This window comes from Gobius niger (assembly GCF_951799975.1).
Source record: "Gobius niger genome assembly, chromosome: 22".
Lineage (NCBI taxonomy): Eukaryota > Metazoa > Chordata > Actinopteri > Gobiiformes > Gobiidae > Gobius > Gobius niger.
In genome coordinates this window covers 3607810-3633603 of record NC_136873.1, presented here as the reverse complement: position 1 = coordinate 3633603, position 25794 = coordinate 3607810, and the positions used below count along the sequence as shown (strand labels likewise).

General features: G+C 41.1%; 1 protein-coding gene across 1 annotated transcript in view; it reads left to right on the top strand.

The window, feature by feature from the left end:
• Positions 1-25794, top strand: part of LOC306981636 (MAM domain-containing protein 2-like) — a 56813-nt gene that overhangs the window by 2334 nt on the left and 28685 nt on the right. Inside the window, exons 2-4 of the mRNA XM_079581263.1 lie at positions 14764-14874; positions 20849-21117; positions 23789-23873. Of these exons, the coding sequence (XP_079437389.1) occupies positions 14764-14874; positions 20849-21117; positions 23789-23873 (465 nt within the window). The remainder of the gene's footprint in view (positions 1-14763; positions 14875-20848; positions 21118-23788; positions 23874-25794) is intronic.

Sequence of the window (25794 nt, the reverse complement as noted above, 5' to 3'; positions counted from 1 at the left end):
CCTGTATGAACAGCAGGCGGCGCTGTGCATGATGGTACCTTCAATTCAGGCCACATGTTTTTGAAGCTGCCTAACACATGCTTAAACAGATTTGTACTTTCTACTTTAAATACTTAAGTGTTTTCTACAGCAAGTACTTTTCACAAAAGTAATCATTTGACAGTGCATCTTCTACTTTTATTGTGTTCATATTTAACAGTGTCAGTGTCAGTACTTTCACTCAAGTAATGAAACCATTCTCTGTCTCAAATGTGATGATGTCATAATGTCAGATGGAGCAGGAGCTAAGTATAACTCTATGATCTCCAAATGTTGAACCTGATCACTATTTGAGGGAGTAGATGAGTGTGATCTAAAAGACCTGTGTTTTTCTGCCCACTTTGCACCAATGGACTGTACACAACTTTTCACTCTTTTTAGACATTTTCTGCCGAAATATAAACTTATTTATCACATACAAATGAGTCAAGTCTAAACGGGGTCCATGTGGATGTTCATTCACAGCAGATTGTTCTGTAGAAGCGTAAGAACAGCAGTCATAGCTAGCGCTAGCTAGCATTAGCATGAATGCTAAAATGAAGCATCATGTCTCCATTATTTATGTATTTATGGGCTGTTAAACCACTTTGCTCCTCTCCATGTCTTTGTTACTTTATTTAGTAGAAAACCATATTCATAATTTAGCATTTGTTAAAGAGACTAGATGCAAGTTGGTCATTTTTATACTCACTACTGCCACCTCAGGTCGTACGCGTAACTGCAGTCTCTATATTACAGACATGCAAACACATATAGTGAAAAAGGTGACAGTTCACGGGGCCGCGCCGGAACGCGTGGTTTGCGGGAATTTTTTAACAGAACAATTAATGAACCCAAACAATCCACTTTTTTATAGTGCAAATATTGTTACATTTTCAATTTGTAAATATAGATTTTAAACTTTTATTGACTATTTATAGAAATATAGCATACACTGCAGAATATGCCACCCTACACCATACAAACTAAAATGGTGTCAGGTTTTTTCTGGCTACAGCAGCTACTAAAAGCTTACACATGGTTTGGCAATATTGAATAGTGGCAAGTCTTTTTGGACACGTTCAGTTTTAGTAAACTTGCCAACGTTGACATCTCAGATCAGCAGAAACCACGTCAGAACCACCCAATGACCACACGGTCCACCTGGAGAGGTCAGCCCTCTCCTCACTGACCACACGGTCCACCTGGAGAGGTCAGCCCTCTCCTCACTGACCACACGGTCCACCTGGAGAGGTCAGTCCTCTCCTCACTGACCGCAACCACGCATCAAACGAGCCCAGAGCGTGCACAGAGCCACGGGCACCTGCCCGGTCAATTTAGCCATGGGATTTAGCCTCACAGTAAATGTTGCTATCGGTTAGCTTCACGTTTCTCGCGGCTCTTGTGAAATGTGAAGCTACAGTCAGACAATCACAAAACTTGGATCAGTTTTGTGCTCAGTGTTCTGCACAGCTGCGCTCTGCTTCGGCGTAAATTTGTTGTGCAGACTGATGCATTAGCGCGCTGCAGCTAGCTACGAAGTGTTCGAAGTGTTCTCGACTCCACGTCGTGCATTATAACCGTCTAATGCACAGCTTCGAGTTCCTCGAAGCTGTGCATTAGCAGTTTGCCTCATTTCCCATTGACTTAGCATGGTTGCATGGCAACAGTTTAAAATTGTTTACCTTCTTCTATGTCACTTCCTGTCAGTGTCCAATAAGGAAGTGAACCTAGAAACATCACAAACATGGCCAAACTAAAGAAAACTGGATACAATTTTTGGCAAAATCTTCAATATAATCTTGTTAACTATTTTTTTTCGCAAAAATTGTTTCTAGTGTGTCATACACACTTTAAGTGATGATGTCATCGCTGCACTTCCGGGTCCAGTGGAACTTTAGTCCTATGCCGAGCTGACTGTACGAGACTCTTTTTAAACATCTGATCACACAGAAATACTACAATTACTCTGGATTTTATTTAGTAATGCTTTTCTGACATTAATTAAATATCAAATATCAAATTATGATTTTCCATACACAATGAGGGCTTATTTTTAATATAAAAATATCTTATTTTTCCCTGAAGAAATGGTGAGATACATTATTTTACTTAGATGTAAAACAGTTGATATTACTTTTAACAATTTCCCTCTCAACTTTTCTTCATTAAATTGCTCTCCCGGCCCTTCTTTAAAAGGCAGGAGGACTTATAATTACCAGCAACAAAAACTTCACTAATTTCACATAAAGTGGCTACATACAGTTTAGCTTTAGAAATTCAATATTTCAGATCATGAGCTGTATATTAACGTACCTTTTTAACATAAAACTAGTGACTTTCGGTTGTGTTAACATTGTTTGGCATTGATAACCGTCTGAAAGAAAGTTATTAAAGGTCCTATATCATGCAAAATCGACTTTTTGGCGCTTTTAACCAAGTTGTTAAGCTATGTCCTTATCAAAAACACCCCCAGAGTGTTTTTTTGGCTTCATTCACGCAGTTCTGAGCATTTCTCCGGAATCCCGCTCACAATAGTGTTTGTCTGTGACCGTCACTTAGCCGATGGATGCTCGGTGAACCTTCACCAGAACCCAAGTGGATTAAACTCTTTTACACCATGGTCTGGGTGAATACTGGATTCTGATTGGCTGGTGCATTATTTTGGTGTAACCGCACACGTAGTCCGGTAGTTAAATCACTGGGATATCACTCCGCTGTGGCATCGCCATAGCAACGCATGACACAGCTGAATCAGATAAAGGCATAATTAGTGACTGACAGGAGATGGATTTTGTGTTAATTTCAACGTTTTTGGCCAAAACAGAACGTTTGCTAAATGTTTGTAGAGGAGAGTGAGCAGCTAGGTTAGCTACTGTTAATAACATATGAGCTTTACATTTCTATTGAAAACGGTTAAGGCTATTCATCATTTTCAGGCGTACATAAAATGATCCTGCATTGAAGCATCTTTGTCTGGATTAGTAAAGTCAAACATAAAAGTTACTTCCAGGGAAAAGTGTTTCCGGGTTAGTCCTGTTGTGTTGTGATTCTGTGCTGATGTTGTGTCGTTGAGCCTGACTGAGATCCTCGTAATAGCTGCGGAGAATGACTCGCTCTGAGACCAGCCTTCAGTGACCGGCTAATAACCCACACAAAATAGTCCCGTAGTCTGGCAGATTTAGTGAGTTTAGTCAATGAAAAACACATTTATTATAAATGTTACGTTTGTGGGACCCTGGTATAAGCGGATTAAACAACGAGGAGCCGCATTAGACGCTTATAATGACTCCGCTGCGCGTCGTGGTGTTCTTGACTCCGCGTCGTGCATTAAAACCGTCTAATGCACGGCTCCTTGTTGTTTAATCCTTACATAACCAGCGATGATGGAGCGGCCAGAGCGGTGGTGAGTCAAAATGCGTATTAGCTTGTGTGTGTTTATGAAGCAGTGTTGCAAATGTGAACTCCTCATAACTGCATTGTGAAGTAACTTCACTTTTTGCTGTGATATTAATATTTCTACTACTTCAAAAGTTGCATTGGCTGCATCAACTCGGAGAGAGGGGGCGGAGTTAACTGAATCCAAGCGTCTTTTCTTACGGGTTTGAAAAATACCTCCAGAAAACACTTATATTTATCACAAAAATGAGTGCTCCATGGTGGTTAAAATATATCATATAAATGCCTATAGTTTACTTTGGAATGGCTAAAATAACATGATACAGATCCTTTAATGATCGCCCTTTGGTACTTGCTTTGTTCTAGACATTGATCATAATACGAGACAGCTGTTGCAGTTGTGCTTCCTTTCTGTTTCTGTTAATTAACTAATAGTTTGTCAGTTTGGTCTGTGTTAAAATAGCCGCTTTAAAGTGTAAGGTTCTCTTTTGCTAATGAGGCAAATCAAAACTCGATGCTGCTAATTGTATAATTGTATAATTGTATGATTGTATAATTGATCATGTAACTTCAATAGGATACGGTGAACTTATAAACATGCATGTTGTGTGTGTGTATGTGTGCACGCTGCAGGGGTCATGCATGCGACTGATACAACACCTTAAGTTGCATTATTGTTTTGTATACAGTGCTACGCCTTTGTGGAAGATGTTACATACATGTGTTACAGTACATGTAATGACTTATGTAAATGCCGTCTGTAAATGGTGTTTTCTACTGTGATCAGATCCTGTGAGTTTGTATAATCTATGTTTTGCACTAGGTGGGGAGTCCTTACCTCAAGTGGAGGAGTTCAAGTATCTCGGGGTCTTTACTTTATTGTATGGCTTTTTGGGGTAGGGTGTTAACTGCTCTATATAAACAAATAAACTAAGCTAAACTAAATCGCTCTAAGTCATAATTACAAAAACATTGAAAGCAGTCATATGCACTTTAACAGGAGGATAAGGACAAAACTTTCCCTTCAGTCTCATTAAACACCAAAATCTTCCATCGTCTTCGTCCAAACTGCTCCTGCCCTGGCCTGACGAGTGAAACAGCCCCTGAAGGCAGTCGAGATGTGTCACTTTGATTTTGACTTCCACAGCCCTGTAGGACACGTTCAGAGGCGTAAATCCCTGCTGTATATCCGCAGGCAGCCGTGTTTGTACGTTATCCCCGAAAACATTTGAATTCCTCTGAAACTACGACTCGACTCCTCCAGATGAAGTTGATTTAACGGCAGGCGGAGGGGGGGGAGGGCTGGCGTCCACATGCGGGGCCCCTGCGCTCCCGGCTGTGCAAGAGCGTTCAGCCAGGCCGGTGCTGCGTGTCCTGGCCAGGGCTTATGATTCATCCTCCCCATAACACGCAGCGCTTTCCCCTCCGAAGCACCAAAACCGGCCAAACGCGCCAGAGCCTGAGGACGGCTGGAAAATGTGCTGTTTGGTGACAAAGTGGATGCATGTGCCACCATTTACAATCCAAGGGGAGGGAAAGTGGGAGCCAGTTTGATGTTTTCAACCAGATTCCTTCAAAGTTTAAGTTTAAAGATGATTGTTTTGTGACAGATATCTTTGATTATGTAACAAATTTGCATTTCACAAAGAAAACTTAGTGTCTGTGACTTTTGGCAGTTCAGTGTAATATTTGAGCAGGAGTGATGTAACAGGCCATGTGTTCAAAATATTACATTTGGTTGTATTTTTCCAATGACAAACCATTGAAACTTGACTACATGAAACTTAGATTTCTGTAAACAGCACATTCTAAACATCAAGGAAACAACAATATTGAAAGGGGGGTTGATTTTTTTTTTTTTTTTGTGGTACTTATAGGGCCTTAAAGTCAAGTGGAAAATCAAAACAAGACCCACAGTTAACCTTTTAGCTCCCGCCTGAACCGAGAGGATCTTTTTCCTCACGTTATCAGATTTTTTTTCCATTATTTTTTTTGTTGGGTGTTCAACTCATTTTTGTAACTTTTTTGTCATGTTTTTTGCCATTTTTTGTCACATTTTTGTCATTTTTTCGTCAATTTAGTATCACATTTTTGTAATTTTTTGTCAAATTTTTATCACATTTTGGTCTTTTTTTTGTCATTTTTTGTAATATTTATGTCATTTTTTCGTCAATTTTTTATCAATTTTTTGTCATTTTTTTGTCACATTTTTGTAATTTTTTGTCAATTTTTTGTAATTTTTTTTGTCAATTTTTATCACATTTTTGTATTTTTTTTGTCACATTTTATCACATTTTGGTCTTTTTTTGGTCATTTTTGTAACATTTATGTCATTTTTTTGTCAATTTTTTATCAATTTTTTGTCATTTTTTTGGTCACATTTTTGTCAATTTTTTTGTAATTTTTTGTCAATTTTTTTTTATTTTTTTGTCAAATTTTTATCACATTTTTGTAATTTTTTTGTCACATTTTATCACATTTTGGTCTTTTTTTTGTCATTTTTTGTAACATTTCTGTCATTTTTTTGTCTATTTTTTATCAAATTTTTGTAATTTTTTTGTAATTTTTTTGTCAATTTCTTGTGACACTTTTGCCACTTTTTCATACATTTTTCATCACTTTTTTGTCAATGTTTTCTCACTTTTTTGTCACATTTCCATCATTGTTTTCGTCTCAGTTCTGTCGCTATTTTCTCACCTTTTTTCCAGAAGCTTTTGGACTGGGGTAAAGCCAAACTGGAGAAAATGTGCTCGGTTCAGGTGGGAGTTAAGGGGTTAAGGAACTCCGCAGAACATTGCAGGTCATGTGCCTCTATGTAACCTATTAAGTATTGCCTATTAAGTATTGCAAAATGTTGAAAAAAGACAATACACACAATACAAAATGCTTCACAGGCTAGTTATACTTTTTGTACTTTTTTTGTATGGTTACATTCTCTTTGCCCCATAAAAGTATTTGTAAAAGTCGTCATTTGTGTAAATATAAGCCTGAAGTTTGCATTGTTTATTGATTTGTTGATGGTGTGCATCGTCGACACAAAGGTATAGTGACTTTAAGTATTCAAAGTGAAAAGTACACATCAGGGGCGGATATAGAAAACAAATCACGGGGTCAAGCAGGGTCAGGGATCATTTCTGGGATGGCAACACATTTTACAATGTGAAATATCTATAGCGGGGTACGCAAGTTTTGCCTGATTCCATTTAGATGGAGGCTGGATCTACCAAAATTATACACAAAGAGCAGCATTGTCCATTATATAAGTAGGGGGTTTCTAACTCAGGTAAAATTTAAACTTTTGTAAAAAATAAAAAAAATGTAAATACAAATCATCATCTCGGGAGCCACAGGAGTTGGCACATGGATCCTTATTTAGCTATAGTTGTTAGAATTCTTTGTTCCTGTCAATAAAAATAATAACTGATGTAGCTTCTGGAGCAGATGTGAGACATAACATTGGTAATTGACCAAAAAAAACAATTCAATGAATCAGGCTTTGAAGATCTGGATTGCAAGTAGTAGTCCTTGAAACAGGTTAAAATAGAATCTAGACAAGGACAAAACCTGGCTGAAATCAACGGGGTGGCAGCTGGGGTGGAAATACCTTTACTAGGGGTGGCAGCTGCCCCCGTACCACCCCTCTAGATCTGCCCCTGGTGCACATCAGTTTAAGTAAGTGTGAGGAACAATGGGCCTCATTCATGAACGTTCACAACACATTCTTACGCATAAATTGTTCTTAAGGCCTTCTTTGGAACAGTTTTAGCATTCACAAAACTTGCTCTTAGCTGAAAACGTTCCTCTCTAAGTACAAATCCTTAGAATAGTCTGGGGGACTCTTCCACACAAAAAAATGATCCAGTTCTGTACAAGCTCATGCTCCTGATGGGACATTCTGAGTCATATATATTTGTACATAATAAATCATGTATTCATTAATTCCAGAATGTAAATATCATCATCATGAATTTCAGATGTCTTTATACAGAGATAAGTTGGTAATATCACTTGTAGCCGACTTTTATTAATGGCAAGCAAAGCACCAATGCATTACTGATAAAACTTTTGAATGCCGCCGTTCACATATAATATAGCACTAATTCTGGTTCTGGTTCTGGTGCCAGGTTGGTTCCACACTGACTTGGTTTTCCACCAAAATGAGAGCTGTGCCTATTGTCATAGCAACGCTTTGGGAAGTCAACATAAAACATGGATAGTAACATCTTACTCCAGCCACTTCTGGTTATAAAATACAGAAAAATAAGTTTATGTTTCAGTCACAGCAGCCGTTAACATTTTGATTTCTTCTTTCTAACTCTTGTTTTAGCTAAAGAGCAACAGTTTCCTCCACAGAGACTGTTCTGGCTTCTCCAGGAAGTTCTAAGCACAAACTAACTAATATTGATGTTTGTTGGAGGAGAGAGCCACGCCCCCAGCCGCTGACATCACTGGTGCTCGTTTCTTGGTCCAGCTTTTAATTGGTTCCCAACCGGCACCAGATTTTGGAACCAAGAGCCAGTGTTTTTTTCAGTGGAAAACGAAAAGAACCGGTTCCAAAACTGGAACTGGCCCACAGGTTAGGAGGGTCTTGAGCGCGTGGTACCGTTTTGTTGGTTATTTCTTTTGGATTGGTGTTTGGCCATTCATTTCCTCCCTTTCTTCCTTTTGCCTGGCACTTTTTTTGGAGAATCAAAGGCAGATATGCTAACTAGTCCTCACACGCACGCGCTTCCAAGCAGGGATTCACGAAACTCAGAACACACGTGCGAATGATTTTCCAAACTTCAGAACGTGTCGTGAATCTGGCGCATTTTCCGGACACTGCCTTCGTGAGTACGGGTTTAAGAAGTTTCTTAAGAAGATGTTCCTGAATGAGGCCCATTAACTTTGCGCCAAACCTTTCCTGTCGTGACGCAGTGGCATTGACAGTACATGGAAATTCACAGGAATCTATGGAAATTGACTGGAATAAACATGGAATTAAGACAGATACAAACCCGCAGCTGAAGAATCTGATTTGATGGCTAGAGACTTAAACATCTGTCACTGGAGAGACGAAAAGTGTCCAAGAAATCATCATCACCGTGTCTGGCCAGGGTTTTAACTGGACATGACAAACCCGAAGAAAGGCTTTCTCTCTTGTGTGTCAGTTAGTAGGGATGGGTGGATCGATACCACAGTATCGATATATAGATACCAAACGGCTACTTTTTGAGTATCGATATTGGGCAAAAAGTATCGATACTAATTTGCATATTTAAAAAGTAGGCGTGGCTGCAATTTTAAACATAAAAGGACAATTTACATCTTTGTTCTGAGCCAAAACAATCCACAGCAGCAGGGGATTGAACTAAGCCAGCCATATCATTCTGGTTTAGATTCTGTTTGTCATTAAAGTATTAGTTTTAAACTTTGTTTATGTGTTGAATTTCACATTAATATTGTATAATTAACCAGTTAAAGTAATATCATTTTAATGTACCAGTTATAGAAATGTATATGATTGAAATACATTCACCCATATAAAAATAACCGGTATCGGTATCGGTATTGGTATCGAGAAAAATGACCCCAAAAGCATCGGTATCGTATCGATTCCAAAAAATCGCCCATCCCTATCAGTTAGGTTTAGGTCTGTTCTGTTTAATGCAGTGCTCAGAAACAGGCTCCGACCACTCCATGGACACCTTTGGTCACTGTTTGTTATTAGAGAGAGAGTGAGAGACAGGCAGGTACATTTAAGAAATCACAGCGTGATAAAATATTTGTTCCATCACTTATTGAAAAGAGAAATCAGCTGATGATATGGAGCATCACTTGTATGGCATTTCAAAATGATGATACCTACTTATGTCATGTTAAAAACGCTATGCAAATAAGCTTCCATTCCATTCCATTATATCGTCTAATTTTGGGAACCACTTCTGCCAAACTCAAACAGATCTGTGCAATCAGAATCGTTTATTTGCGGTCACGCTTGGGAAGCCCTCTCGATAACAATCTACGGCCGGCGCCCAAGAGAGCCAAGGTTTTTTTCCTTCTAATCACTGGTAAATGACCAAAAGCACATCGGCAGTAGGTGAGTTTTGTGATTCATAATTCGACTATTAACGCAAAACCACTTATAACGCCACTGACTGCCCTTCGCTGATTGGTTTATTCCACTTCCTGTTCAAGTTACCAGACTCACACGCTGGTACAGAGAGTCTAGATTTTTCCAAGCTAGAGAACATCGTCCCAGCTGTGAAATACGGGGGGCAGCATCATGCTGTGGGGTTGTTTTGCTGCGGGAGGGACTGGTGCACTTCACAAAATAGATCAGACGTCATGAAGAAAGAAAAGTATGTGGAGATATTGGAGCAACATCTCAAGACATCAGCCAGGAAGCTAAAGCTTGGGCGCAGATGGGTTTTCCAAACGGACAATGACCCTTGAGTGGCTTGTTTTGTCAATGTTTTGAAGTGGTCATCAAAAGTCCTGACCTCAATCCAGTTGAAAATGTCTGGGCAGAGCTGGAAGGCATGTGCACGCAAGGTGGCCTACAAATGTGGCTCAGTTACACCAGGTCTGTATTGTGAGGAACTTGTGGAAGGAAATCCATAACGTTTGACCCGAGTTATACAGTTTAAAGGCAATTCTACCAAATATTAATGAAATGTACAGTATGTGAACTTTTGGCTTTGTAAAATTTTGTAAAATATCCTTCAGTCTTCTGGCATTTAGCAAATAGAAATAATTCAGAAAATTCTAAACATTGTCCTCATCAAACCCTGCTGCACGACAAGATGATTTCTTTGAGACTTTTCATCTCTGCGGTGACAGGTGTTTAAGTGTGAAACTATCAGATCAGATTCTCATGCTGCAGTTTATATCGATCTGTCAAGACACGACCTTCAGTTGTGTTAAGTAAGGAATAATGCACAACGAGGTGTCCATTATCAGAAACAACCGGACGACGCGGAGTCCAGTTATTCTGATAATGGACACTTCAGAGTGCATTATCCCGCTTACCATGGTCCCGCCAACTGAAACTGTTTACTGTTTCTGTTACTGTATTTATATATTTTTTAGTCCTGGGCTGGAGTTATTTCACTTTTTAATCAGTTTTACCTGAAACTAGTTCCAGCTCAAATGTTTATCGTTACTTTGGAAACAGCTGCAGTGGAGTGTTAGGGAACGTGATTTAACTGTTTTTTAACTGTTGCCGGGCTCGGTGTACATTATGTAAGGATTAAACAACAAGGAGCCGTGCATTAGAGAGTTGTAATGCACAACGCGGAGTCAAGAACACCACGACGCGCAGCGGAGTTGTTTAATCCCAGGGTCCCCCAAACATAACATTTATAATAAATGTTTTTTTTAATTTACTAAACTCACTAAATATGCTAGACTACGGGACTATTTTATGTGGGCCCCACAAACTGAAACTTTTTTGTTTGACTTTACTAATCCAGCCAAATATGCTTATACCATGGTCTGGGTGAATACTGGATTCTGATTGGCTGGTGCATTATTTTGTTATAACCGCACACGTAGTCCGGTAGTTAAATCACTGGGATATCACTCCGCTGTGGGCGTCGCCATAGCAACGCATGACACAGCTGAATCTGATAAAGGCGTAATTAGTGACTGACAGGAACGTATGAGATGGATTTTGTGTTAATTTCAACGTTTTTGGCCAAAACAAAAGGTTTGCTAAATGTTTGTAGAGGAGAGTGAGCAGCTAGGTTAGCTACTGTTAATAACATATGAGCTTTACATTTCTATTGGAAACGGTTAAGGCTATTCATCATTTTCAGGCGTACATAAAATGATCCTGCATTGAAGCATATTTGTCTGGATTAGTAAAGTCAAACATAAAAGTTTGAGTTGGGGGGGCCCAGGTGTGAGCGACTCCACCACAGCTGTTTCCATAAACAGTTGAGCTGGTTGAGCTAGCTAGCTTTAGCTTCAGGTTAAACAGCGTAAAAGTGAAATAACTCCTGCCCACGAGTGCCGCATATCGGTGTTTACTTCCAGGGAAAAGTGTTTCCGGGTTAGTCCTGTTGTGTTGTGATTCTGTGCTGATGTTGTGTCGTTGAGCCTGACTGAGATCCTCGTAATAGCTGCGGAGAATGACTCGCTCTGAGACCAGCCTTCAGTGACCGGCTAATAACCCACACAAAATAGTCCCGTAGTCTGGCAGATTTAGTGACTTTAGTCAATGAAAAACACATTTATTATCAATGTTACGTTTGTGGGACCCTGGTATAAGCGGATTAAACAACGAGGAGCCGCGTTAGACGTTATAATGCAGGAGGAACAACACTCCACTGTTCTTGACTCCGCGTCGTGCATTATAACCGTCTAATGCACGGCTCCTTGTTGTTTAATCCTTACTTCAATGCAGGATCATTTTATGTACGCCTGAAAATGATGAATAGCCTTAACCGTTTTCAATAGAAATGTAAAGCTCGTATGTTATTAACAGTAGCTAACCTAGCTGCTCACTCTCCTCTACAAACATTTAGCAAACCTTTTGTTTTGGCCAAAAACGTTGAAATTAACACAAAATCCATCTCATACGTTCCTGTCAGTCACTAATTACGCCTTTATCTGATTCAGCTGTGTCATGCGTTGCTATGGCGACGCCCACAGCGGAGTGATATCCCAGTGATTTAACTACCGGACTACGTGTGCGGTTATACCAAAATAATGCACCACCCAATCAGAATCCAGTATTCACCCAGACCATGGTATAACCCCCTGTTAATTCCCACATGTTCACGTTAATTCCCATGTAAAACTGGTTGGATAATGGCCCCGCGGACTGAAAATCTGATCTAATGTGGTCTCCAATGAAAGAAGTCTGGACACCTTTGATCTTTGTGCCCGGCCCGCCAGACCACATGCTTTTCCTCTTTTTACAAGACGTGTAGTCAGAGACCCGGTGTGTGATCTCCACGGGTCTGAGGGCATCGTTTACAGGCGGACCGACCGCAGTGAAACGCACGGGCGTGTCCGACATGGAGGTTTACACCAGCGCAAAAATATATAAAGGAAAGATTATACATTGCCTTCTGCCATCTTCTGCCAAACCGGAGTCACCATAAAGCTTGTCCAGAGCGATACAGGACTTGAGAGTGTTCCCGTTTGAGTGACTTGTTGGAAATGTTGATGCTTCGTCCCGGACGCCGGCTGAGTAGAGAGCGGGACAGGCTGGCCAGGTATGACACATGTGTTTGAGATATTTTTCCCCAGTAAAAGCAGCCGCAAGTGAGTGTAGCGCTGAGGCCAGAGCGTCATTCGACAATGTGAGTTGGAACAGGGGCCGATTAAACCCAACGGGGCACAGTTTGGGAAAGATGTGACCTCAGTTCATATGTGCTGTGGGAGAAGACGTCCGACTTTGGGACAGTTTTTTTTTTCTTCATGTGGATAGATCCAGCCATTACAGAGATGTTCGTGTTGCTAGGCTAATGCTAGGCTAGTACATTTCTATGGTATCAGCTAGCCTGCATTAAAAACAGTGTGACCCGCTCCACAGAGCACCTGAGGCAAATCACTTATAACACCAGACTAACCATATAAATGGAATTGGAATATAACTGACCTGCGTCACATGAATGATCGCATTTTGAGGGACTATTTTCTTGCAGATCACTCCACCGCTGCTCAAATATAAGGTATTTTAAATGCAAAATGGTTAAAATGACTCTATGGACACAGACATTTATATGGTTAGTCTGGTGTTATAAGTGATTTGCCTCAGGTGCTCTGTGGAGCGGGTCACACTGTTTGTAATGCAGGCTAGCTGATACCATAGACATGTGCTAGCCTTGCATTAGCCTAGCGCCTTAAAACTCTTCAAATATAAGAACCAGCAACACTCTGGAAGACTAGGAAATGAGGCCCTGTGACAAAATTTCTAAAATATCCCTTTAACTATGAACCAAGTCCGAAATCCAGCATTTTGACCATAACTATTAAGTGCTTTACACTTTCACAAGTAGTATCCAACCATCCATCCATTTTCTTCCACCTGTCTGTTGCCGGGTCCTCAAATCACATGGGACCAGCCTCCTATGGCTCCTCCTGCAGGTGGTGAGTCCACGGAATGACGGCCTCATGGTTCTTTCCAGGCCTGTTGGTCTCTCATAAGGGGAAAATCTCCTCAAAAACAAAAAAATTGTACCTGCCTTGTATAAATAATATAGATACAGACGGCATCTCTGGAATCGCCCATATATGGTCATGTTTAAAAACAGTTAAGGGGAAAACAAATGGCTTGTTGCACGGTATGGCTACGCTAGCTCCTCTGACCTGAAGGTGTGAGCGCCAGTACTTCCTGTCTGTATTCTTTTCCTGGAATAATAATCATATCTTCTATAGATTACGTTGTGGGCAGAGAGTTCCTGGTCGATGATTATTTACTGTGTGTTCAAACCTTGATGTAACGAGTTCAGATCGGAGACACCTGTGATCATGAAGGATTGATTGTTTGTCTTGAAGCTAAAGGCTAACATGCTATAAAAGAATTGAATAAATGCACTATTTCAAATTGTATAATGCATGAAATGAACGCTAGCCTTTAGCTTCAAGACAAACTCACTGATCCTTATAAACATAGACGTCTCCTCTACGGAAATATTTACACTGTACAGCCACTCGTTAACCTGCGGTAAGTGATCGTCTACCAGAAACTCACTGTCCACCACAGACCCATTCGAATCATTGTATTTCAGATTCTAAGCTAATCTTAATGGAATTTAATACGAACAGGAAGTACTAGCGCCCACAACCTCAGCTCAGAGGAATTAGCGTAGCAACATTCTGCAACCAGCCAATTTGGAGAAAAATCTAAACTTTCTCTAATAATTCAAAAAATACTTTAACACACGCTGAAATATGAATATAGTTTTCTACTAAATAAAGATACAAAGACATGGAGAGGAGCAAAGTGGTTCGACAGCCCATGAATACATAAATAACGGAGAATGCAAACTTGATGCTACATGTTAGCATCGGGCTAATTCTAACGGTTAGCTAGCGCTAGCTACGACTGCCGTTTTTTCACTTCTACTGAACCATCTGCTGAGAAAATATCCATATGGGCCAGATTTACACTTGACTTTATTTATATGTGATTAATAAGTTCATATTCCACCAGAAAATGATTAAAAAGAGTGAAAAAGCATTTTGACTGTTACCATAGTTACCACCATGGAATTCTTACCTGCCCTCCAACTCCATTTTGAATCATAGACTGTTTTACAATGTTGAGAAATCATGTTCGCTCTAGTCAACGTATTGTGTGAATGTTATACCATGCTATATATTATTTTTTTGTTTGGTGTGTTTCTGCAGCTCTGGTGGGGGCACAGAGGCCGACTCGCCCCGGCTCCTGTAACTTTGAGAGCCACACCTGCGGATACACATCGGACCCCGACTTCACCAGCTGGAACCTGCACTCAGAAGGTACATTGGACTAAAACTGAATTAACAGTTGATTATGGGACTAAAACTATGACTAAAATGTTAAAATATTTTCGACTAAAATATTTCATTTTAGTCAAATACTGATAGTGAATCCAATCACTATCAGTATTTGATAGTGATTGGATTCAGAAACCTGACATGATTTTTATGTCTGAATTTCCTTTTTATTGACCAACATCATACCCATGTTTTCGAATATTGTCAGCACTTTCAGACGTCTATAAAAAGAAAATGTTTCATGTGTTCCAGTAAATGATTGAGATATAAACACATACAAACAAAGTTAAGTCTAAATCAGGTCCACATGGATATTTATTCACAGCAGATTGTTCAGCGCTAGCTAACGTTAGCACAACATGTAGCATCCTGTTAGCATTCTCCATTATTTATGTATTTATGGGCTGTTGAATCACTTTGCTCCTCCCCATGTCTTTGTATCTTTATTTAGTAGAAAACTGTATCAATAATTATGCATTTGTTAAAGTAGTTTTTAGAGAAAGTTTAGATTGTTTCCCCCTTAACTGTTTTCAAACATGGGCGATTCCAGAGATGCCGTCTGTATAGAAGCTTTCAGCTGCCCTCCATCCAATCTCCATCTCCAATTTTAAACTCCAGGCTCTTTAGAATGTTGTGATTTCACATGAACGCAACCTATTCTTTGAGCTCTGTTCATGTGGGAGAAGCTCCATGAAGCAGAGGACCTTCATTAAATATGATTATCATAAATATTATAAATTCAATGCTAACATTTACATGCAATTTTGTTTGACTAAAACCAGACTAAAATTGAAGAGAATCTTTTTGACTCAATCACGACTAAAGATAAATTAAATTTTCACCATAAGACTAAAGCTAAATGAAAATATATTGTCAAAATAAACACTGCCGTCTACAGGTCACAGGAGTTCACAGAAGTGGTTGGACAGTCGGTTGTGCTCAAGTTTAGGGAAATTAAAAAGGGGGTATTCTGCTTTTTTCAGTCCCATAGCACCAGTCTATATCTCACTACAATGATGAGCAAACCTTCTGTTGGTCTGTAAATGCAGTAAATTAGAATAACTGCCTTGTATAAAATGTCTCTCTCAAAATGGCTGTAGTGAATGTCTTGAAATAGGCCTCTGTCTCTTTAAGAACCTCTGAGCCTTTAGACACGCCCCCTCCACACGCTGTCTGTGGCATCAGTGGGGAGGGGGTTCTGCTGAGGAGCAGTGGTTGGTTACTCGGCTGGTGACGAAAGCTCGGAGGCGTCTCCAGGAGGTGGGGGCGTTCCTAGGAGGACTCAGGCAAACCTATCCCTAAAATGGCCGCCATCAGAGTTTTTACAGATTACTCAAAAATATGTGAATGTGCCAAGGCAACACTTCAGGCATGTTTTTAATGAGGGAATGACAGAATAACATGATGTAAAGCTTGAAAAAGTCCATTTTGCATAATACCCCCCTTTAAAGATTTACTCCAATGAAGCATTTACAAGCACAGATCAATCATGCACTAATGTTGAACTCATGACGAGCATAAGCAGCATTTATCAGATTTGATACAATTTACAATACTATTGTCTAGGAGGATAGAGGTTATGTGTGTGATGTTATAGCCAAACATGGCAGTTAGCATTCATCATTAGTCCGCTTAGTTCAGGGTTGTCCAAAGTGCGGCCCTCAGACCAATTTTTGGTGGCCCTCAGCCTTCTTGCTGAATCGGTACATATCATCAGAGATAGCCCTCTATACAATTCTAACCAAACAACTAAAATGTTATTGTGAGACAGCTGGCATGAAGGTTCAAAGCTTAGATAAAGGTTAACCGAGTGCATTTTCTCCAGTTCAGCATTACCCAAATCCATAAGGTCCATAACCCTATGGGCCAGTGTAACTCCTCATTTGAAAGCTAAGGTCAACAAAACTCATCTAAATGGATCTTTTTCCTTGCGTTGTCTCCATCGCTTTTTTGTTGGGTTTTCATCACATATTTTCTACATTTTCATCACTTTTTGTTGCTCTTTTGTTACTTTTTTATTGCTCTTTTTTTTTGGCTCTTTTGGTGTGTTTTCATCCTTTTTTTTCTCACCTCATTTTTGTTGCTATTTTGACATTTTTTTCAAGAAGATTTTAGATTTGGGTAGAAAATGTGCTCGGTTCAAGTGGGGGTTAAGAGGTTAAAACCTCTGCAAGTCAAAGGTTTCACGGCACGAACCAAAGACCTGTGGCCCTTCACCCCACGTACGCTTCTGTATGCGGCCCCCCCATGAATAAAGTTTGGACACCCCTGGCTTAGTTATTCATTCATTTTCCACTCAAATCAATGTTGAAGGTTCAGTTTCAATTTCAAATGTGCAGACTTTGAAATTGCTCTGCGTTCGTACTGTCTCTTTATGGTCTGGCACCAGAACATCTCTGACATGTTAGACACACACATGGGTTAACACCAATGGGCAAGTCTTTGGTCCTCATGGCAGGGTGCTGACATTGCTGTAATATCACCCCCTAGTGGCCGGGGACAACGCCAAAAGACACTTTGTAAACAGAATTAGACATTGAGAATGCGGAAGTGAAACTACTGGATGTTTAGTTTCAGCTGTTTTAGATCAACATTGCATTTTCTAACCAACAAAGCGTGAGAAATAGTTTGCCCGTGATAACAAGAAACCTGCAAGAATCCAAAACCCCGCGCTTTAAAGACGTGCAGTTTATTCTAACGTGCTGCGTGTATAAATGTTAGTGCTGCTTCGTTCCCTTGCCGGTCGGCGCTCTCTGCTCTCTCCGATGTGCTCGGACTGGTCCACATCTGGCCCATCTGCCGCGGAGGAGCCCGTCCAGACGCTCCGCTGCCGAGCCCTGGGCACGCAACACTCGGAGCGTTTACGAGGCGCGCCCTCGCTCTGGCTCCGGACGCGCTCCCACATGTGGCGTGCGAGGGATGGGACCAAAGGGAGCAGCGTCGGTGGAGAGCCAGGGCACGTGGTCCAAAACTGGAGATGGGAAATAGCAGCCGTCATCCCAGGCCAATGTGGCGGACATGCATTGAAATTAGGCGACTATAAAGAGAGACACACATTTGAATAAACATTTCACATACAGTGGCAATGTTGGACGTTCCAATGAGACGGGGATATTACTTCACTGAAATATGATAGACAGACAATCCGTGTATCATTCGTTCATTCACAGCGTCGTGGGACATGAGGTCCTGAGGATGATGGATGAAGAAGCAGTGGAATGGTGCTTGTGATGTTTGGCTAGTTTGGCATCCGCACAACTACTGCTGGTATTATTACGCCTTACAAAATAGTTCCCCTTTTTATCCACATTCTGTCATTTTGTGTAATTGAAAAATTATTGAAAAATGTTATTTTATGACTGAGATACTAGAGAAACAAAATGGGGTCAAAAATGACCCCAGGTGACCACGAGTGTAACTCTTTCTCATAACATTGTAATCACTTAGTCAAAAAAAAAAAAAAAAAAGTACTGGTAAAAGTCATGGATGTTAATGCATATCCGAAAAGTCAGACCATTTGATAAAACTATGACAGAGATACGCATTGACAAAATGACCCCAGGGACGACACAAGGGTCAAATAGGGAAAGCGTGGAAGAGCTTGGTAGCTTCTATCTTGACCTGTTTTGGAGCTATAGAGGAGAGAGGGAGAGGCTAAATGCTAACGCCGTCTGTGCTGTGTTTACGTGACTGAAGGCACGGGTGAAGATCAGACAGGTCCTAAAGAACTCGTCAAAGCTCAGGTAAGAACATATCTCAGGATGTAAAAACTGAGATATGTATGGTGGCCTTTAACAGACCTCTGAGACCATCACAACTGCATTTGAACTGACATTAGATCACACACAGGTAGACTCTGTTTAGTCATTGGGTCAACCTTCTGCAACCTTCTTGCCTTCTCAAGGTTGCACTAAAAGGAATGCGGTATACTGTAGATACTTTTCTGATTTTATTCATAAAAAAAGTTCTAAATCATATATAAATTTAACTTTACTTCACGATTGTGTTTAACGTAAAATTTAAACGAAATACATTTATATTTGTGGTCCATAATGTGGCAAAATGGAAAGGAATATAGATTTTTCAACCCACTGTATGTTTCAGTCAAAAAGAAGGTTAAACAAGTTCTTCAAAATGGCCGCCTTTTGCTTTGATTAATGCTTTGCACTTTTGTCATTTTCTCAATGAGCTTCACGATGTCGTCACCAGAAATGGTTTTGACTTCACAAACTGTTAAACCGCCTCAGGGACGAGGGCCTTTTGAATCTCATGAAGAAACGGCCAAGAATAAAAATTTTACCCATTCTTTGTTTCCTCCATAATCATTCATAGTTTAATGCCTTCAATGAGGCGAATCTCATTGAAGGCGAAGTTCTGCAAATCCCAGGTTCAGTTTCAGTTTTACACAGTTCAGAGTTTGAAGATGTGAAGAAGAAGAAAAAAAAAGCAAATTTGGCAAAAACACTCACTGTGGATGCAGTGCAGAGTAAATAATGAGTTTGGGGCGAGGGGGACATTCGCACTCAGACTTTGTATTCTATTTCTTTTTATCTCTTTTGTGTGTTCCTTATTCTGTTGGTATTTTTTTGTATTATTCTCTTCTGCTATTGTTATATGTTGTGTTGTAACGTGTATAACATTTTTAACTCAATCAGCACTTAAACCTTTTGTCTTAAGGAAAGAAAGCAAACAAATACGGAAGACAAAATGATGTTTTTCAATGGCCGGCACACACTACCGAATCTTTATCATTCGGAAAACTGGTGAGAAGTTCCATGAGCCCCAGCCCCAGCTCCAGTGCAGCGTGTGAATGAGTTCTGTGGTGAGGGTTGCCATGATGCCGTTATTTCCAAAAGTCTCGCTGCTGTTGGGAGCCAGTTCTGAACCTGGATTTTCCACTCGCTGCTCGGGCGCCAGTGGAGCCCGTTTCTCACCTCTCCTCCTCTCTTTCCCTCTGTCTCCTCCCCTCATTACCCTTCTCTCCCCCTTCTCCTCCTCTCTTTCCTTGTCCTCTTCCCTTCTCCCCTCCTCTCTTTCCCCCTCTCCTCTTTTTCACACAATACATCCATGTTTTCCTCTTCTCCTCCCCCTCGTCTCTCTCCCTTCTCCTCCTCTCTTTGCCTCTGTCTCCTCTCCTCACTCCCCTTCTCTTCCCATGGCTCCCTTCTCCTCCTCTTTCCTTGTCCTCTTCCCTTCTCCCCTCCTCTCTTTCACCATATCCATATATTATATTATAATGCCATATATTATAATTATTTAATTATGTATATGCATGTGTTGGCGCAGGAAGAATAAAACAAGTCTCTAAGCCCTTGCATATCCAGTGGTAACAGGCACAGGTTCGAGCATGTGTCAGTTTCTGAGAGTAGCTACAGAGCGAGCAGGCCACAGTGATCTGGGATGGAAACTCTCAGGAAACAATGATGAGAACCGCTGAATGCTTGTCCGAAGATTATGAGGTTATTTTCATTTGACGACTCAAAAGCAGCAAATATCATTCCAGCAGGAATACGTGTGGACAGGTTCGCACTTTGGAGAAGCCCGAGTCTCCTCAATCCGCCGTCGCTGTCGTGCATGGACCCTGTGGATTCTGTAAAGATTAAGGACTTTAAAAGGACGAGGGACCGACTCCAGAAGCCTTTTTAAGGCCTGGACGCTGAAAACATCCCAGTTCTTGCATGGCGGGTATGCTCACCGGACAGGTCCCTACTGACTGTGTCTGGGATGCTCTGGATCGGCCCAATAAAGCAGAAGTGTTAGAAGATAGATATTGACAGCTTTTGTAGCATTTACATTATTAGTTGGTGTCATTGTCTTGAGATATTGGTTGAAAACTTTGCGAAGCACTCAAAAGGACGGTTTATGGTTATTCAATTTACATTTCTGTATGTGGAAGTGTCGTTGGTCATTTTGAAATGTTGCTACACCCCCTGTGACCCTGGCGTTCTCCTGGCAGGTCATTTCGTGGCGGTGGAGGCGGACGCCGGCCTGGGGGACACCGGACAGTCTGGCGAGGCGAGGGGGATCCTGCTCAGCCCCCTCCTGGAGTTGGAGGAGTGGAGCTGTCTGCGGCTGGTGTACCAAGTGAGCGGAGAGGGCAGCCTGGACGTCCTGCAGCGGTCGGAGGGGCAGAGCTTCGACAAGCCGCTGTGGAGCACCGCCGCCCCCTCGGAGAGCTGGCTCATCTCCAGCGTGGACCTGAGCAACACGTCCCTGCCCTTCAGGGTAAGAGCAGGGCTTCAGTTCGGCCTTCCATCTGGGACATTAGTGGTAAATACTGAGTGGTCTGAGTTCAGATACAGATGAAGACAGCGCCCCCAGTGGAACCACTGCAGCCGTCACGTGAACAGCCTTCAGAAGAAGTAGTAGCCTTGAGTAAACATTTTATTGAAAACAACAAACTGGAATAGTCTCACTGCAAAAAGTATTAAACTAGATCAGTATAAACATCTCAATTTGAGCATAATAATCCAAATTTGAGTTGTTTTGACTAGTTAAGAAGTTGTTGGGCATTTGTCCTAGATTATTTCACTTGTTCTGAGATGTTTCTGACTCGTTTCGATACATTTCGTCCTTATTTCAGGTCATTTTCTTTGCCAATGGGGAAAGAAAATTGGTCTTGTCTCATTGGCGTTTTTACTTTCTTATTTCCAGCGAGATTTACCCTAGAACTGGTCTGAAATGTCCTCAAACAAGCAAAGCAAACTTGGTCCGATCAGGAAAAGTGTCTAAATGAGTGAAAACCGCTCAAAACAAGAAACATTTCCTCAAGTCAAGTCATTTAAGACAATGCTTGATATTGACTTTTTGTAGTGCTGTTTTTGCAGCTGATCAAAAGTTTAGGACCACATGCCTTTAAAATGAATAATGTGGATTCAGTGTCATTTGTTTACATTGTCATGACACTGATGGAAAAGGCAAACATTTGTTCTCGTTTTGAACATGTTTGGATTGTTGCGCTGCATAAGCAGAGGCTCTCACAGAGCACCATCGCTGCTGAAGTGGGATGCAGTAAGACAGTCATTTAGAAGTTCTTAAAAAATCCTGAGGGTCATTGAACAAAAAGTCAAGTGGCAGACCGACACAAAATATCATCAGCCCTGAGCCAGAGGACCCGATTGGCTGGAGGATCCTCGACCCAGATGAAGGCCGTTACTACAGCCGATTGCAGCCCATTATACCAAGGTCTGGGTGAATACTTGATTCTGAATGGCTGAAGGGTGTCTATTAAAAAGTGATAAAGTACACCTAGTCTGGCAACAGTTAAATCATGTTTCCATCAATAGCTTCAGGTAAAACTGGTCAAACAGTGGAATAACTCCTCCCCAGGACATAAGAAAACAGTCTCAGTTCATGGGACCATGATATAAGCGGGATGATGCACTCCGAGGTGTCCATTATCAGAAATAACTGGACTCCACGGAAGCAACCGGTTCACGCCTCTGCGTCGTCCAGTTATTTCTGATAATGGGCCCCTGGGAGTGCATTATCCTTTACATGACCATCAGAGGCATCTGTGAATGAAGGGCTTCACAAACAGAGCTTCAGGTAGTGCACCGATCAGAGGAATGTTCCTACTCACCTCCTGCAAACGCTTGCATCAAGAGCCACAACTCATCTTATAAATGACCAACAGTAACAGTTTATGTGCTGAGTTCATGCTTGGAACCTGTGTTTCTGTTTTGAGGTTTGGTCCTAAATATTTGATCAGCTGCAAAACAGTCTGTTTCAGTGAAATGGTTGTTTTCAATAATAGCTTCTCATTTTATCTTTGTTTTGTCTCACTCCCATTTCTTAGCATATTGAAGTTCTACTTCTTTAAAGGATCTGTATCATGCTATTTTATCCATCCCAAAGTAAACCTCAGGCATTTATATGATATATTGTACCTCTAACGCTATGGAGTACTATTTTTTGTGATAAATATAAGTATTTTCCGTGGGTGTTTTGCAAACCCGGAAGACACGACGCTTGGATTCAGTTAACTCCGCCCCCTCTCTCCGAGCTAATACGTACATTATTAGCAGTAAAAGAAATATAAATACCAGAGCAAAAAAGTAACTTCATAATGCCGTTATAAGGAGTTGACATCTACTACACACGCTAACACACAAGCTAACTCACCACTCTGTTCTGGTCGCTCCATCTGGTGTATGATATGGGACTTGCGTTGGTTATAAAAGTTAATCCACTTTGATTCTGGTGAAGGTTCACCAAACATCCATCAGAGACAGTCACAGAAAAACACTATTTTGGTGATAGTCGCTGAATCCCAGAAAGAAATTCCAAATTGTGGCGAGTGTCCTCTTCTTTAGGAAGGTTGAATAAAGTCCTCGTAGCCAAACGCGCTTTTTCTCCGTGACATTATCGTTAGGTCAGAATAAAGAACAGGTGTGTCCAGAGTAGGTTAGAAAGAGCTCCATCTTCACAACCTTCAGTGCAAACATGACCATGACCATGTTCAGATGCTCAGGGGTGCGTTTGTTTTCTTCGCGGGGGCAGCGCGGATGCGTCGGGCACTTACATTACATACACTTTACATTTTTTGAATTCTTTCTTACAACAGAAATGATGAAAAAGCTGTTTTATAAATTAATATCAGGCCGTAAGGCATTAAATTACAGAAGTTGTGCTCTTCCTGTTTGACACTATGACGTAATAAACATCAGAGAGTCACAACTCAGTGGTTTTCCAGCAGAGGGCGGAGCAGCTGCTCAGAGAGCAGGATTCAGGAGGATTACTGAGAACTGCGTGAATGAAGCCAAAAAACAGCCAAAGTTTTGCTATTTCCTTTTGATAAGGAAATAGCAAAACAACATGGCTAAAGGTTGATTTTGCATGATATAGGACCTTTCAGATCCAACCATGCAAATGTACATGCAATGTGTGTGTGCAGGTGGTGGTTGTTGGCGCAGCGGCCGCTGCAGAGGGCAGCAGCGTGTCCCTGTTCGAGATCCACATCAGCCCCGGTTACTGCCTCGGTAAGTACAGCACAGTAAGTCATTCAGGAAAAAGCAAAAATCCACACAGGGGCCCTACAGTACGCATCCCATGGCTATTCGACGAAGAACATAATGACCTCAATTCAGGCCCTGAATTGAGGTCAATTCAGGGAATTGAGGCCCTGTGTGAGAAACACTAACCACTAAGCCACTGTGAGACTGGGATTTAGGACGACTACTAGTCTATTTCCCAACTTTTTAAAATGGCAAATGGTCCCATTCTCTCACCTCTGGTCCCTGACCCACAGTTTGGGAACCGCTGATTTAAAACTAACTGAAACCTGCACCTGACGGTTATTTCTGTCTTGCCACTAAAAATTAGTCTGTGAGTCGCCCAATTCGTTTAAGACTGTGCACATTCAGAGAACCAGAGTTACTGTAAGTAACGACACATGAGAACCGTGTGGATTCAACTCATCTTTGGAGACAAGATAGGCCCCTAAGAACGTGTTGATTAATCAGTGTAACAACAGCGTAGTTTGACTGAGATGCGGGGCCCTTCAGCTATGGGGGCAACGTGCACAGTTTAGTGCATATCCCAAAAAAGGTTTAAATAATGTGAATTTGGATGGAGAAATCTGGGCATCTCTGCTGAGACCCGGCCCTGGATAAAGCGGACATTTTGTTCCGCTTTATATGGAGCCGGGTCGCGGAGGGTGGATGGATGGATGGATGGATGGATGGATGGATGGGTGGGTGGGTGGGTGGATGGATGGATGGACGTTTGAGTTGGAGAGGAAGTCAGAATTCTTTAGTCAGTTATTGTATTACTTGCTGTTGTCTTGATCTACATTATTTGTCCTGACCAATTGTTTCACTAGGGATAATTTTCCTGTCAATTTATTTTTATCCATTAATTAATCTCTCCTTATACACCTAGTATTATGTGTTTAAGAAAACACAGATTACAGGATAAATGGATGCAAATCTAAATACATTTTGTGAGCAGAATCATTGAACATAAATTTGGAAACTACAATGTGTTAAAACGTGTGTAAAACTTTCAAAGGATGACGAGGGCTTGATTTTTTTAATCCTTCAAAATGATGGACAGGCAAGGCTGGATTTAAGTAAAGTGTATGTCTGTCTGATTTCTCTCTCTCTACAATGAAAGGATAAATGATTTTTTTATATTTTTTTATTTGAACATGCAGAAGTAACTTCTTAAACATAGTACTAGTTTACTAGTAAAAACAGTATAACACAATGACCCCAATTTGAGCTCCGTGGCTCTCGCAGAAGAACTTTCCAACTGCTAGACTGGTGGGGGGACACATTTAAAAATGATCCTTTAAGGCGAGACACTGCAAGTGAATAGGGAAATAACACAATTTTTATTCATTATTATTAGTAAGGATTAAACAACGAGGAGCCGCGTTAGACGGTTATAATGCACGACGCGGAGTCAAGAACACCACGACGCTCAGCGTCTCCGCTTATACCAGGGTCCCACAAACGTAACATTTATAATAAATGTTTTTTTCATTGACTAAACTCACTAAATCTGCCAGACTACGGGACTATTTTGTGTGGGTTATTAGCCGGTCACTGAAGGCTGGTCTCAGAGCGAGTCATTCTCCGCAGCTATTACGAGGATCTCAGTCAGGCTCAACGACACAACATCAGCACAGAATCACAACACAACAGGACTAACCCGGAAACACTTTTCCCTGGAAGGAAACACCGATATGCGGCACTCGTGGGCAGGAGTTATTTCACTTTTACGCTGTTTAACCTGAAGCTAAAGCTAGCTAGCTCAACCAGCTCAACTGTTTATGGAAACAGCTGCGGTGCAGTCGCTCACACCTGGGCCCCCCCAACTGAAACTTTTATGTTTGACTTTACTAATCCAGACAAATATGCTTCAATGCAGGATCATTTTATGTACGCCTGAAAATGA